This window comes from Microcebus murinus, chromosome 2 (assembly GCF_040939455.1).
Source record: "Microcebus murinus isolate Inina chromosome 2, M.murinus_Inina_mat1.0, whole genome shotgun sequence".
NCBI lineage: Eukaryota > Metazoa > Chordata > Mammalia > Primates > Cheirogaleidae > Microcebus > Microcebus murinus.
The window spans coordinates 68,235,693-68,251,670 of NC_134105.1; the positions used below are offsets into that span (position 1 = coordinate 68,235,693).

General features: G+C 39.5%; 1 protein-coding gene across 5 annotated transcripts in view; it reads right to left on the bottom strand.

Annotated features, from left to right (window-relative positions):
* Positions 1 to 1,138: 1,138 nt before the first annotated feature.
* Positions 1,139 to 15,978, bottom strand: part of DDAH1 (dimethylarginine dimethylaminohydrolase 1) — a 230,125-nt gene continuing 215,285 nt past the window's right edge. For all 5 annotated transcript variants that reach the window (XM_075999706.1, XM_075999705.1, XM_012747558.2 and 2 more), the window contains 2 exons: positions 6,028 to 6,171; positions 1,139 to 4,191 (listed from right to left, as the gene is read on the bottom strand). In XM_075999706.1, the coding sequence (XP_075855821.1) occupies positions 4,075 to 4,191; positions 6,028 to 6,171 (261 nt within the window). In that variant the 3' untranslated portion in view covers positions 1,139 to 4,074. The remainder of the gene's footprint in view (positions 4,192 to 6,027; positions 6,172 to 15,978) is intronic.

Below are 15,978 nucleotides of genomic sequence, written 5' to 3' on the forward strand. Positions count from 1 at the left end.
CTGAGCTCAGGAATTCAAGGCTGCAGTGAGCTATGATATGGCCACTGCACTCCAGCCTGGGTGACAGAGCTAGGCTCTGTCTCTTAAAAAACATACACAATGAATCAATGCAACATGAACTGAGATGGTGTGATTAAATCAATTACCTCCCCCAAGAAATTTTAGTCCTGGTTTGTGCATTTGGTGAGCATTCATATGTACCATTCAGTTATGATAAGAATACACCAGATGGAACTAACTCTGGGGCTGTGTGAAAGCTTATAAGCAGCACATTTTTTACTGAGGACCCCCAGCTAATAGTAATGTGGGCATACTGACCGTCTGTGATACAACACTCGATATAATTTAAAAAGAGCTGCTTCAACAACCGTGTTGTGGAATATTAAGTGCTGTTAAAATTGATGATGTAGATCTATATTTATTGAGATGGAAAGAAGCCCACAATATATTGCTAAGTGAAAGAAGCAGACTACAGAACTGCATGATTATGTAAACTTATTCCATATTTATGTCTATATCTATTTATAGATGTATGGATATTCTCTGAAATGTTAATAGTGGTTATCTCTGGGTGATAAAATTTTGAGTATTTTTTTCTTCTTTTTTAATATTTTGACATTGTTCGAATTCAGTTTTACAGTGAGACATTATTATTTTTGTAATCAGAAAAAGAAAACAATTCAATTCAGCTCAGAAAAAATGCTTGCAATAAAAAAAGCCCCATTTATAAAACCTTCAAATTTCCTAAAAGATACTGTAAAACAAACAACAAACTCTTGCATGAGCAAAGAAAAAAAATCATTCACCTGCCTCTATAACTGAACCACATAATATGCTGACTATAGTCAGTAGAAAGGGGGAAGACAGGATGCTGTTTAAGGAGAAGCACAGGTGAAATCAAGCTCTTCCGACCTAGACTGCAAAATACGCATACTTTTTAAGTGCCTGAAGCATAAAGTATCACTTCAAATATCATGATAACCGAAGCTTTGATGGCAGTTGATTTACAAGTACAGTATTTCCAATTTCATAGCCCACAGGACAAGAGAGAAATATCTTATGCCTGATAGCAAAGGAATTATGATTTCATTCCCCATGGCAGTTTTCTGTTGCAAAAAAAGAGACATACACTATTGACCACAGGACAACTCACACTTTATTCCATCGTGATTGGTATACATGTAGCATTGGGACAGCAAGAGACTAAAATCAGTGCAGAACTCCTCTGGACTAAAGGACCATGAAAGGCATTACTGGTTTTGGCACACAGACTGGATAACCATACATTGGCTGGAACAAGATGATTAGGAAAATAAAATGCACAAGTCTAACACCATGTTGAAATCATGTCTGAGGTCTGTAGAATGTTAAAGATTAAATAATTACAAAGACTAACATGCAACTCTTATATGTCACATTATTCATCTACAGACTATTTGCCCCCCTTAGAGATGAAGAGATGACTTTAGTAATCTGTTCACAGTAGCTTAAAACAGCAATCAATACACATTGGGGAGATCTGCCTGCTGATTTCTATAGCAGTTCATCATAGTTGAAGAAATAATGCTAAACAATGTATTTTCTCTATATCATCCTTTTATTAAATTGAATCATATTGACCAAGTAATTCTGACTTAACTTTTACATACTTAAATATAATTCCTCATGTCATTATAAGCAGTTTGTTAGTTTATCCATCCTTGTAAGTCACAATGGACAAGAGGGGAACCTTTCCTTTGCAAAGATAACATTTATGCTAATGAGAACATCAAAGGAGTAATACCAATAGGCTGCAAGTGATCTAGGTTTTCGCATCATCATATCACACAGGGAATCCAAAGAAGCCAGCTGAGTAGGTAATGTGGCAGTGCAGAATAAAATGTAGAAGAGGCACACAGATTCTAAGTGATTTCTCGAGACAAAGAGAAGAAAAGAGAGAAAGAAGCAAAGGAAAGGAAAATGAAAAACAGCCTTCTGCAGAACAAATTGTTAAAAAGACAAATCTACTCACTTGCAATTGACTAAACATAATAGATGACAGTTCTTTGATTTGGGATGATAGAAGTAAAGATATTGAAAACTATATGCCAATAAACTTAAACAGGCTGATTGGGCTATTTTTCCCGTGGTTGTTTTTGAGATGCTGAGCTCTCACAGGGAGAATTTCTGCTTCTCCCAGTGTAGGGCTACATTTAAACAAAAAGGGCAACCATAATTTCCCAGAACAATTTTTCTTTGTTAAGTTGGGCACGTGGCTAACATTCATTCTCTCTCTGGGGAAAAGACATTACTCATCATGATGAGATGGTTCAAAATATGACAGTGACCAAGATGTGCTTCATTTACAGGATGCACATAATTCGATTTTGCATGTGATGTGAATTTTAAAGTTAAGCAACAAGGAAGAGAAGGAGGAGAAGGAACTTTTTCAAATTTCTGGCACAAAAATCATTAAATAAATGACAAAGACAGATAGTGGTTAAGGATGTCTTGATTTTCTCAGAGGTTTCTCACTTCCATCTGCTTGGGAGGAGATGAAATGAATGAAGATAATTTTCTCTCGGTCACCAACATAAGGAATGTTTGATTGCAAACATAGAGGTGAGCAAAGCAAGACTTGAAGTGCTATTTCTTAATCTCCCTGATTCTTTATCTTGAACAACAAGCCCCAGGCAATACAGGAAAGGTGGAGATGACTAGGAAGTTTGATAACATGCCTGGATCAGTCACCATTCCTTGGAAAGTACCATTCCCTGGCCTGCTCATAGGTTGATTCTTTCAGATTTAAGTGAAAGAATGATCTCTTCCTTCAGTTCAGCATTGTTCTTTGTAAAAGACCCATGTCAGTTGAAAGTTGTGTAATTTGAAGGCTAGAGAAGAAAGAAGTTTTACTTGAATCCCATGGTAAATATTCATGAGTATTTCAAAGTAGAATTGTCCACTGTCTTGAGGTTGGTTTCAAGCATCAAGGTGATCACTTCCTGAACATGCTCCTTGGTCATGAGGAGCTATTTCCTCTGGCTTACACCAGATCACCAGAAACCACTTTTAGATGTGTTGTTGCTTTTGAAAGAAATATTTTTGCTAGGCCAAGATAACTGCAAGGGGTAGGAGGCTGGGAAAATCATGGTAGGGGGAAACAGAAATGAGCTGAAGGGAAAAAATAAGGTCCTCCAAGGTCATATATGGCCAGTAAGGAGACAAAAACTCATGACTTAACTTTCTAAGACACTCTACCGATGGCATGTTTCCAAGCTTCTTGATTTTGAATCTTAGGAACCTTCTGGTGCTAAATTTACCTTCTTAGGTGTGGTGCCCCACTTCTTGTGGAATTTCGATCTCTGGGCCAAACCCTGTCAGGATGTGCCTGTGTGTAGTGAACACTCCCCCAAACAGCAGCTCTGACTTTGATCTGCTGAGGAGCCTGTTTGCCCCGGGGTGGGGGTGAGGGTCGGTGGTGGCAGACGTAGCCGTAGGCAGAGGAGGCCAAGGGCAGGCAGCCTGGACCTGTGGGAAGGTATCCAGAAGGCAAGACCTTGGATTTTACCCAAGGTCAAGATGGCTGTGATAGAAGTGGGAATGGCAAAAGAATGTAACTGGATAAAATGTTTTCAGAGTTCAGAAGGGAAAAAGAGAGAAAGGGGGAGGATCCCTGGATCAGGGAATTTCACAGGAACATGATTCATGACATAGAGAAAAAAGACGGAGCTTATCTGACTGATCAAGAAGACATTCTTCAGAATATATTGGCAACTAAACGATTTTCACACTGATAATACAAACACTAAAATGAGTGTTTCCTCACTATTATTAATCACATTTCAATCATTCATTAGTTCTATATTCTCTAGGTTGCTTAATTCTTTTAGCAAGTCCACAGCTTAGGTACCACCATGTGGGGAGGGAGGGTGGGGGTGCAGAATGAAGCAATTAAACTTAGAAATTAAATTTTTGTAAACAAGAGTTAGTAGCACAGTGGCACAGTAGATTGTCAAGGAAAACAACAGGAGTGGGTACAGAGTCATGGGCTTTGCCTGTGCGGTCTTGCCGGCTACCAGGGAGGGACTCTGTGGCTCAGGAGTCTCCCTTCTTGTTAATTAAAACCGAGCAGCAGGTGAGCAGCCCGTCCACCTTTTCCAGTTCAGAATTGCTCACAGGGATCAGCAGATGGTCCTTCAGTTTCTCATAAACCTACAGTGGGAATCGAGGGAAAGAGAGATAAGGATTATATTTCTACCTGTTTTATCACCCCCAGGTGTAGAGAATCAATTCAGTTTGCACGTCTAGGCTTTTCACTCATTAAACCCAAAGATACACATGCAATCTCGACCACACACAGGTTCACAGCTAGCCCCACAGAGCTGGTAGCAGTTGTTTAACCACTAGCTCTATGCCTTGACCTCAAAGCCAAAGATGTGTCAGAAATGCGGTTATTGCTAGAGATGCCTTTCCTCTGCTGTTGTCATTGCTAGATTAAGTGGTACATGAAAGCTGGTGGCCATGTGTTTAGTCTGAATATAACTCTCAACATTTTAAAACCCTCTCAACTATACTTTCATGTTTCTTTCCTTACCAACACCACTGGAAAAAATGTGATAGATATATAATTTAAGTATTTCAGGTCAAACTGCTTTTAAATTTGAAGTGTGAATTTTATTAGCATCTTTTGACACTAAGATAAAGCATGTGTCAAAACTTCCAATTAACAGCCCACAGATTTTTCTCTGATGATCAAACAAAGCACATTGTAAAAATCAAAATCACTTAAAAATGCACTGCTTAAAAATGATCTACTGTGCTTCCTTAGGAAGCATTGTGTTACTTGAACTTCAGGACCATGGTTAAATAAAAGTGCTGGAGCCAGACAGAATAGGATTCCAAACCCAGTTCTGTCAACCTACTCAAAGTCTTACCTCAGTCAAGTGAATTCCCTCGGAACCTGAGTTTACTCCTCTGTGAGACTGGAATAGTAATACCGCCCTGACAGGGCTGTTATAAGGACTAAATAAGATACTACATGCAGCATGCTTGGCACAAGGCCTGGCTATGAAAGACAAGGAAGATTTTCTTAGACCAAGAAAGAATTTCAGATCCAAGAACAACTTCCTTGTAGGAACACAAAGGCAGAGACTCTTGGAGGGACCAGTTGGCTACCATATTTCTTTCTGCTCTGTCTTTTCAACAAAGAGGTTTTTGCTACCGAGGATGTACGGCCCTCCCCTTTTGCAGTCCTGACAAAGAGCACCCAACCACTCTGGGTCATTTATACTCATCTTCTGTCAGAAACAATGACCCTTTCTGATAGGGAGTTCAGATTTGCCAGAAAATGACATAGTTGATCATCTAATTGTAGGTCTTTATACTTAATGAGTATCTGAGTGTGGAAACGTAAATTAAATCAGAACTGGGGCAGAGACTTGGGCGATCTGAGTACTTATTTGAAAAGCTTTGAATACCAGGCACGATCGCCTCAATTACTGTTCATACATGAGAAAACAATGATATGAATGAGAAAAGTGAGTTAAATAAACTTTCCTCGTGTCCCAAATTACATTATCCTTTCTGCTTTCTTAATGATTGGATATGTATAGAGGAAAAAGAAGCCCTTATTTGTCACTTCATCATGAAAGAATTCCTAGGGAGGCCTGCCCAGCCACAGCGGCCAGAGGGATGGGTTTTTTTTTTTTTTTTTTGAGACAGAGTCTCGCTTTGTTGCCCAGGCTAGAGTGAGTGCCACGGCGTCAGCCTAGCTCACAGCAACCTCAAACTCCTGGACTCAAGCCATCCTCCTGCCTCAGCCTCCCGAGTAGCTGGGACTACTGGCATGCGCCACCATGCCCGGCTAATTTTTTCCATATATATTAGTTAGCCAATTAATTTCTTTCTATTTATAGTAGAGACGGGGTCTCGCTCTTGCTCAGGCTGGTTTCGAACTCCTGACCTCGAGCTATCCGCCCGCCTCGGCCTCCCAAAGTGCTAGGATTACAGGCGTGAGCCACCGCGCCCGGCCAGAGGGATGGTTTTTACCTTTGCACTTTCTGGATACTCTTCTGGGGTTCGGTGCAGCAAAACGTGCCCTTTGCTGGGGATATTTAGGTATATACAGTTCGCAGCTTTGTCATCAGGCACAGTGAGTTTGTCGTAGCGGTGGTCACTCATCTGCTGCATGATCTGCAAAAAGAAACAAAACAGGCCTAAGCAGCGTGTCTCCCCACACTTGCAAACAGAAGGGAGGCAGCGTGGAGGGCTACCTACCAGCTAGCAAACAATGCCTTAGACTGTTTCTCTGTCCCAGTTCCTGTCTAGTACCTTTAGTCACTTACAACCAGAAGAGGAAAAACCTGATTAGGTTATGTCTTCGGAAGAATGGCAAGAGTTCTTGTTGCTCTTTTAAAGCATGTGTTTGTCTCTGTTTTTTTAAGGTTTTAAAGCTGTCTTTTATTTTTCTAGTTTTTGTTCATGCCACGTATCAATAGGACACAAAATGGCCACATACACAAGGGCCCAGCAGGGGTTTTGATGATATCCTTGGGTGAGTGACCAGGGATGGCTTCTCTGTAGGAAAGAAGGACCAGGGCAGTAATCAGAATGGCCAACAATCACGCAAACACACATACCCACAGTTTGCTCTTCCATGTACATTTAAATTGAATTCACCTGTCTGTTGGCAGGTGCTGCCCTTAATACAATAATATAAAAGTTACCTGGGGAGAATGATAAAATCATATTCCCAGGCCTCGCCCCTAGGGATTCTGGTTTGGCAGATTTGGGGTGAGACAAAGGAATTTGCATTTTGAAAGCCCTCTAGATAATTCTGAGGAAGAGGGTCCCTGGACCACAACTGGAGAAAAACTTACTTTGCAGGTCTATTCTTCAAATGCTGAGTTTATCAGTACCTTAATATAAAATAACTTAAAAAACAATACAAAAATGAACTCTGCACAAAATTTAAAATGTTGAAACCTCAGCCTTACCTCCTCAGCACAATCAAAACAACCCCCTCCATAACAACATTCCTTCCCCCCAACAGGAAAGAGATCCAAATACCAAAAACAAAAGCAATTATGATTTGGGGCTTAGTCATGTAGACTCTTTCCATCCTTTATCAATATCCATACATTTTAAGGAATCTGCTGAATACGCCAGGAAGGCATAACATGATCTTTTCCACCACCTGGTTCCAATCTACCTTTCCCAGCCAGATCTCCTCTTACCCTTCATTATTTATGGGGAAATGCACTTCATATTACTATGCAGACGTGCCCACTCAGTCATGGTGGCACCGGACATAAGATTTACAGTATGGAAGGGCGGAAGAGAGATGGCATACTTCCTGTAGAGGACTCATTCCTCAGAGAACATGAAGAGTGACACACAACATGCCCTTCTTGCCTCACCAACCAGGTAGAAACCATTCACTTCTAGTGTGGACTATGTCCAGGGTGGAGAGAGGCAGGAGCAATCTGATTATGGAGATTATTGTTACCCTTTGCACTCGAGGAGACATCAGGGATGGGGATGAACTTAAGCATGGTACGAAAGGCTGAGAGACACAAAGAGGAACAGGACATAGACTCGGTTTTCTAAGAGATTACAGCCTCATGGAGGAAACTGATAAATAGATTATTATTTTACAGTAAGAACAAGCAGGGCACCATACTAAACATTTTACATTTGTTATCTAACCTTGATATTCCCATTTTATGGATGGAGAAACCAGACTGAGAGAGGTCAAATAACTTGCTCAAGGTCATACAGGTAGATTCAACCCAGATCTGTGCAACTCAAAACCTTTCTTAATCATCTCACTTTGCTCTCTTTCTTGACCCCTGTAGAGGCAACAGATCTCTCCCTCCTACAAACTGCCATAACATTTACTTTTTTGCACTCATTTCGTGCTTATTCCTTATTCTCTTGCAGTACCACTAATTATTTTTCATATGTAATCCTACTATGACATGGTACAGTTTAGTGTAGCTAAAGAACTTGACTGGACGTGTTTCTTGCACTTTTTAATTTAAATTGTTCCTTGAAGGAAGGGATCGACCAACAGAAGGGATCGCCTATGGGGTGGCTCCTTTACAGCCATGAGTGAGAAACCTTAGATCTATTCCAACATGTGGGCAATTAAGAAGTTAAAGATAATACTAAAGATTAACTTTTCTAAGTAACCAACAACATATTCAAATTAGCCCTATTCATAAAACAGATATGTTCAGAAATAAAATGAGGAAGCTTAAGAGAAAAAAAATACAGGGCCAAGTAGTTCTCTTTTATTATGAATTGCTATTTAATTACTTCTTATGCAGACTTTGTTTTTGGCTGCTTCTAAAACACAATTATAGTAGCTTCCATTTATTATTGTGTGGAAGGGAGCATTTTAGGAACATGAGCTCTGGAGCCAGAAATGGGATTGAGTCTGAGTGTTAACCTTTAGTTGTGTGCATTTTAGATTTTTTATTTTTATTCTTATTTTTTAACTTCTTGGTTTCCTCACCAATAAAATTGGGGTAATAATAATCTTTCATATACTTATTGTGAAAGTTAAATGAACATAATGTTTATAATAAGGTATAGTAATAATGCCTTAATAAAATACTAGTATTTCATGACAGCATGACAAATAAGGTTCAAGTCTCCAGTCTACATTCCTGTCTATTATTCTGGAAACTTTGACCTTTACTCTCATTTTTAAGAAAATCTGTTTTGGAAGTTAATCCTTATTCTTAAAACCATGTAAGATATACTCACCATATATTCCTATGGTGGTTTTTTTTTTTTTCAGCCTTCTTCTTTCTAAGGCCTACACTATTTAACACATAATTCAGTAGCATTAAAAGCTTAGCATCCCTTCTGCCTAGATCCCCTAGAGAAGATTGCTGTAAAGTTCCCAATTTTTTAAAAATAAGGACAAATTTTAATATGAAAGTTTTTCTGTCCCAGTTCCTGTCTAGTTTCTCTTTCTCTTTGACCAGACCACTAGCTCCCTGAATGGAGGTCCAGGATAATAGAGTGGACAGAGCATGGGCTTTGGAGTCAGAAAGGTCTGGATCTGAAGCCTTGCCCAGCTGCACACTAATTGTGTGACCTTGGGAAAGTCACCTAAGCTCTCTAAGCCTCAATTTTCTCAGCTGTAAAATGGGATGACAATGCTACTCTGAAGATTATTTTATTTATTTTTTGTTTTTTAGAGACAGGGTCTCACTCTGTCTCCCAGGCTGGAGTGCAGTGGGGCAATCATAGCTCACTGAAGCCTCGAATTCTTGGGCTCAAGCAATCCTCCTGCCTTATTGTCCCAAGTAGCTGGGACTACAGGTGTGTGCCACTGTACCTGGCTAATTAAAAAATTTTTTTTTGTAGAGACAGAGTCTCACTATGTTGCCAAGTTGGTCTCGAACTCCTGGCCTCAGCCTCCTAAAGTGCTGGGATTAGAAGTGTGAGCCACCACACCTGGCCTGAAGATTATTTTAAAAACCAAAACAGATAATACACATAAAGTGCTCAGCACAAGTTCCTCGGACATATTAAATGTGTTATAAATACGAGTTCCTTTACCTCTTTTCCTTACCAACCACAAGTCACTTGGCATATAGCAGCTGATGGAAACATGTTTGTAATTAATTCATTTCTTCCTTCTTTTCACCTTTTCAAAGGATATACAGAACTATGTGATCAATCACATATGTAAATAATTGAATTCTCTCAGAAAAATAAAACTAAGGTCTATGTCCAAAAATAGAAATACAATTCATTTTTTAATGTGAAACTTGGCAAAAATCAATGAAGCCAAGATTTGTCTTTTTCTTCTTCTTTTTTTTAAGCATGACAAATTCCAGGTTATGTCTTTTTCTTAAAGCTATACAGAAAGGCACTATATTTTGTGGTCCTCACTTGAATAACTTTGGATAACAAAGTAAGATAATAGGAGTGGTGTACCTGGGTTCACTAGAGAGTATGTAGCACCTATAGAGAAAGAAAGAAAGAAAGAAAGAAAGAAAGAAAGAAAGAAAGAAAGAAAGAAAGAAAGAAAGAAAGAAAGAAAGAAAGAAAGAAAGAAAGAAACGGACTTTGTGTATATCAAACTGAACATATAAGCTTTTGTGACCCTGATTTAGTAAAACAGTCCCAATGGGCAGACTGACATCCTCTGGGTATAAGTGGGCCTGTCTGTATATGCAAGATGGTGGACAGGATTTATGAAATTTCTCAGCAGTCGCTTTTGGGCAGTCTGGCTAGCCTGCTTCTTTCCAGGTGCAGGTAATGGTATTATGCTATGTCTGAATCTCTGCTTATTGTGTGCTATTGAAGGTGGACCAGGATGGTTAGTCTTAATGTTTGCAGTCAGAATGGTTTTCCATTTAATTCGTTGTCTACAGAGGATTCACTGCGCTCTTTATCCATAGATTAAAAAACTACCCATGCCTCTTGGTACAAGATGATTTGAAAGAGAAAGAGGCACAGCAAGACCACATCTCTCAGGCCTGACTGTGCTCACTGGGTCCATAAGCAGTCTGGGCAAACCCCTACCTCTCAGTCTGACTCATGCATGTCCGGTGGTGACTACAAAGCAGAAACATGGAATGTCGTACATTCCAGAGGAAGTGATATTGAGGATCGTTATCAGCGCTGCCTTCTTGTTTTTTTAGTGAGGGAACAAACTAAAATCTCCAGTTATGTCTACCTGAGACAGTGCCAAGTGTCACTGGAGTAATCAGGACTATAGATTTCCTCTCCGGTTGGCTCTAGCTCTGTTCCGTCCCAAGCCCCCAACCTCACCTCCTAAGTGAACAATCCTCTGTCCACCTTGGTTCCTATTTGATTTGTCATTCTTCAGGTGCTAGCATCTATTTGAAATTTTAATCATTATTTTGTCTCACTCTTTAATGCTTCTACCTTTTCTGAGCCTTGTATTTTATAATTTATAGCTTCTGGTGTGGGCATTCCTCAAATTACTGGTAACTGGCTAGTACCCAACCTTGTTTGAGGATGGTTTCATTTTTTTCATTACTGGGAGGAAGGGAATTATAATATCCTTAGTGGGGAAATAATTTAATGCTGGGTATATATGAAGTAATTCACTGATAAATTTCACTGAGAGTTACTGTTAAAATGTCTTAGCAAAACCACCCAAGCCACCTTATGAGAAGCTTTTCAATTAATTTATCAAGACCTCATGGTTATCATTTTAAGATAGATTTAAAAGTACGCCAAAAGAAATGACTTTTTTTTTTTTTTTTTTTTTTTTTTTTTTTTGAGACAGAGTCTCGCTTTCTTGCCTAGGCTAGAGTGAGTGCCGTGGCATCAGCCTAGCTCACAGCAACCTCAAACTCCTGGGCTCAAGTGATCCTCCTGCCTCAGCCTCCCGAGTAGCTGGGACTACAGGCACAAGCCACTATGCCCGGCTGATTTTTATATTATATATATTAGTTGGCCAATTAATTTCTTTCTATTTTTATGGTAGAGACGGGGTCTCGCTCAGGCTGGTTTTGAACTCCTGACCTTGAGCAATCCGCCCGCCTCGGCCTCCCAGAGTGCTAGGATTACAGGCGTGAGCCACCGCGCCCGGCCAGAAATGACTTTTAATAATGAACAGACCCCAGTTGCTCAGTGAGTGGTTCTGCTCAACTGTGGAAAGAAGAAAAAATACAAAAGCTAGGTCAGGCATAGTCTTTTTTCTTCTCTTCTCTTCTTTCTCTTCTCTTCTCTTCTCTTCTCTTCTCTTCTCTTCTCTTCTCTTCTCTTCTCTTCTCTTCCTCTTCTCTTCTCTTCTCTTCTCTTCTCTTCTCTTCTCTTCTCTTCTCTTCTCTTCTCTTCTCTTCTCTTCTCTTCTCTTCTCTTCTCTTCTCTTCTCTTCTCTTCTCTTCTCTTTTCTCTTCTCTTCTTTTTTCTTTTCTTTTCTTTTTTTGAGACAGAGTCTCACTCTGTTGCCCCGGCTAGAGTGTCGTGGCGTCAGCCTAGCTCACAGCAACCTCAAACTCCTGGGCTCAAGCGATCCCACTGCCTCAGCCTCCCGAGTAGCTGGGACGACAGGCATGTGCCACCATGTCCAGCTAATTTTTTCTATATATTTTTAGTTGGTCAATTAATTTCTTTCTGTTTTTAGTAGAGACAGGGTCTCACTCTTGCTCAGGATGGTTTCAAACTCCTGACCTCAGGCATAGTCTGCTTCTGGCCCCAGGCATAGTCTTTCTAAATGAAAAAGATTTATGAAGTGGTTCTTGTAGATAATAAACAAGAAATGCATTTTTCTCCCATAAAAAAGCTTAACGGGCTTCTTCTAAACACAAAGAGTTTCTGTCTTTGGGGACAAAGAACAGGTTTCTCTTTTCCTGTCAGAGTGATCATTTTCCTTTCTCTTATATGTTGCTATTGTCTGAACAAGTCGGCTTACCGTTTGTTTGTAGCTAGGTTCAGCAGGTACGTGTATATACACAATGCAGGGCACTGGCCATTTGGTGGGGAACACGCAGAGAAAGATTCAGAGAGACGACATCACTTTCTAACATCTTTCCCCTGTGTCCTAACGGGCACTGAGAGGATGCGCTCATATACCCTGCCTGGCAGGACAGCACCTCAGAGAGCTCAAGCTCCTGAGGATCCAGCCACAGCAAGGCCAAGAAACAGGTTTGTTTCCCCTTTGTGGAGGCACAGAGCCTTTGTTAAAAGATGAGCGTCACTTCAAATATTCTGAGAATGCAGCTGTTGGGCTTAGTTCTATGTTCCAACATTTTTTTCCTAAAAAAGCGTGGAGGAGGTGGTATTGCTCCAGACTCAATGTGAAGTGTTCTTTTAACCCCGGGGACTGTACTTCCTGCTTTTCACTGTGCTCCAAGCCAGAACGGAAAGGAGAAAGCCCCTAAACCCTCCACACGTCACTACAAATTCCTCTCCCTGAGAGCAGATTACTCTATATCCTGAGAGGCCCTAGACTAAACTCTGAATAATACGCATGAGTTCTACAGGATTTGGGGGGATGATTCGAAAAGTTGCTGTTCCAAATGCCTTTTCTGACTTCTGCCAAAGGGACGATTCCATTTTGTGTAAAATAATTACAGTGATTATTGTTGGGATTGGATACAATTGGTGTTTGATTCAATTCAACGATCTTTTACAGAGTGCCTCCTTTGGGCTAGGTGAGATGGCGGCGTGAGGCGGGAAAGGGAAGAGATGCAAAGGTAATTTAGTCGCAGGCTCTGCCTTTAGGAGGTGAGAATCTGTGACATAAGGCAGGAGAAGTATGGGAAGGGTACGCTAGCAGTAAAAAGAAAGTTAACCTAACTTTTATCATAGGCACCTCCTTAATGAAGAAGGCATGTGGCCGTAGAGAGGAAACAGCTCTGAGAATCATCTTGGCCACGTTGTCATGGTCTGTTACACAGCTGCTCATTTGGAGGAATTGGCCTTGCTCTCCAGAGTGGAGCTGTCACAAAACAGAGTGGGAACCGTCTGGCTTTCAGCCCAAGAGAATCCGCATGGCTAGTTGCATTAACACCCAGGCATTTCCTGCAGTTCCCAACATTTCTGGGAATTTTCTCATCTAAAGGTCTGAAAAGCAGAACCATTCTCCTGCTTCTTACTCATCCTCTCTTTGTATTACAGCAATTATGTTAAAAAAGATTCAACAATCCCTGGGCTATGTTGTTTCACGGAACACTTTAGGACTTATTAGTCAAATGCTGAAGCAAGGATATATATAAGAGGCACTTAGAGATGTTAAGGAAATATTCAAAGCACATTTTTGAGTCACTCATAACTGATCTTCCTATGATATATATAATCGTTTTCATCTCAACCTATCAAAACTAAACCAAAGTTAAAAGCAACTAACTGATTATAGAGTCTATTGAGATATACAGTATGATACACAAGCACACTTGTCATTGCTACTGGGTATCTAAAATCATTCATTCATTTATCCATCCATCAAGAGTTTACTGAAAGCTTGACAATATATCAGACATCAAGCCCTGGCAATCCTGTTATGGCTGAGCCAATATGGCTATGAAGAACATTCTAGAATGGATATCATATTTTCATGTTTTATAGTCTGTTCACAGATTAGTTCAAAATGAACACAGCCTGAGAAGGGCTTCAAGGTGGCCAACTAGAGGCATCAGACACCTGCCTCCTCTACAAAGAACCAAAATAGCAAGTAGACAATCACACTTTGAATAGAACATCTAAGACAGAATACTGGAATTCAGCAGAAAAGTGGCCTCGAGGGACCCTCCTGCCTTAGCCTCCTAAAGTGCTAGGATTATAGGCATGAGCCACTGCACCCAGCCTGAACTGCATAATAGTTTTCGAATCCTAGAAAAATATTTCCTTATTTTCCCCGTAATGTAATGCCTACACACAGCACACTTTTTTTGTTATGAAAAAAGATTCAATTTTATTAACTAAAACATGATAATTATAATACATGCTGAATAAACAGAAGCAAAATGTAATGCCAGCAGTTAAATGTGACTCCTATTCAAGTCACCATTTCTCCTGTATTATTTCCATCACATAATTAGTCCATGGTAACATATTATTCTCTTTCCATAAAAATCCCTGTCTCCTAAGACAATACACTTGTAAGTTTAACTTGCATTATTAAAATCTTCTCTATAACTTATGTTTAGAAAATCAATAAAATGATACATCAAATGTGTAGTAGTTGCTGATGCCAGTGGTGTAAATACTCCCACTATGGCCAATTTGGAACTACTACCATGACATCACTGAATTTGGAACTGGGAAGAGACGTACAGTGGCACACTGATATATAATATCACCACCATACAAGCACCATAGATGCAAATGACCTCAAGAGCAGAGCTAATGGTAAAACATAGTAATTAAGAAACAATGAGTTTTAAATATTTATTACCCTAGTTTTTAACATAATTTAATTGTAAGTGTACATGATTTAATTTTTAATAATGGCAATTTAACAATCAGCTTGCAAAATTCCTGAAAATTTAACTGTTAGCTCTTGTAAGCTGGTAGAAACTGGCCACAGCACAACTGCCCTATTCTTGAGACTTAGTAGTTTTACGAGCCTTGGTTCTTGGACTTCAGTGTGAATTGGCCTGTCAAAGAAAGTTACTCTAAGCTGCTCTCCACCCTGTTTGTCAATACCATAGATAACTTTAGCTTTAAAGTCTGGCTCATGTAACTTTTGCTTCCTCATGGGCAGTCTTTGGATTAACCTTCAATGAGCTTATAAAATGCCCTGATGGCATAAGATATCATAAATACTTGAAAGGCAGGATGGCAAATTGGATTTGCTAAATAGGAGCCTACATTCACTAAGGCTTTCAACCATACAAGAAAAGATGATTGGGTTTTTCTTTTTATACTGACTGATTGGAAGCTTAAAGTCCAATTGTTCTATGGGTAAAAAATGAAATGAGAATTCATGGTGTGCATTCTCTCACTCAGCTCCAATTTGAATTCTTATTCTTGTTCCTCCTTTTATCTCATCTTTCCCTTCTATTTCTAGTTATGTTATTTTACTATACTTTATGTATCTTTGTAAGCTGCTTTTATTAAATGAGGTGAGGTATAATTATACAATTTCAAACTTTCTTCTAAAAACATGTTTTTAAATTATCAAACTATTATACAACACAAGCTTCTTATAAAAGATTCAAATGTGAAAAGTTAAAGTTCTATTGGACTTAACTGCATACTTTTGTCAAAACTCATTGAATTGTGTATTTAAAATTGTGAATTTTATTGTATGGAAATTAAATCTCAATGGAATGATTAGAAAAACACACAAAAAATATAACAGATTGAGCACTTTTCATTTAGCTAATTGTTTTTTTTTTGAACCCAGTAACCATAAGTCATCTTCAGGTATGCAGTCACAGCTTTGAACTTGGTTTCACTTCAGAAAAAGATAAAAGGGATTGGCTGCTGTACCCTATCTCCAAAGCTACCTTTTACATTTATAGACAGATGAGTTATACAAGGACCCCGCAGCAG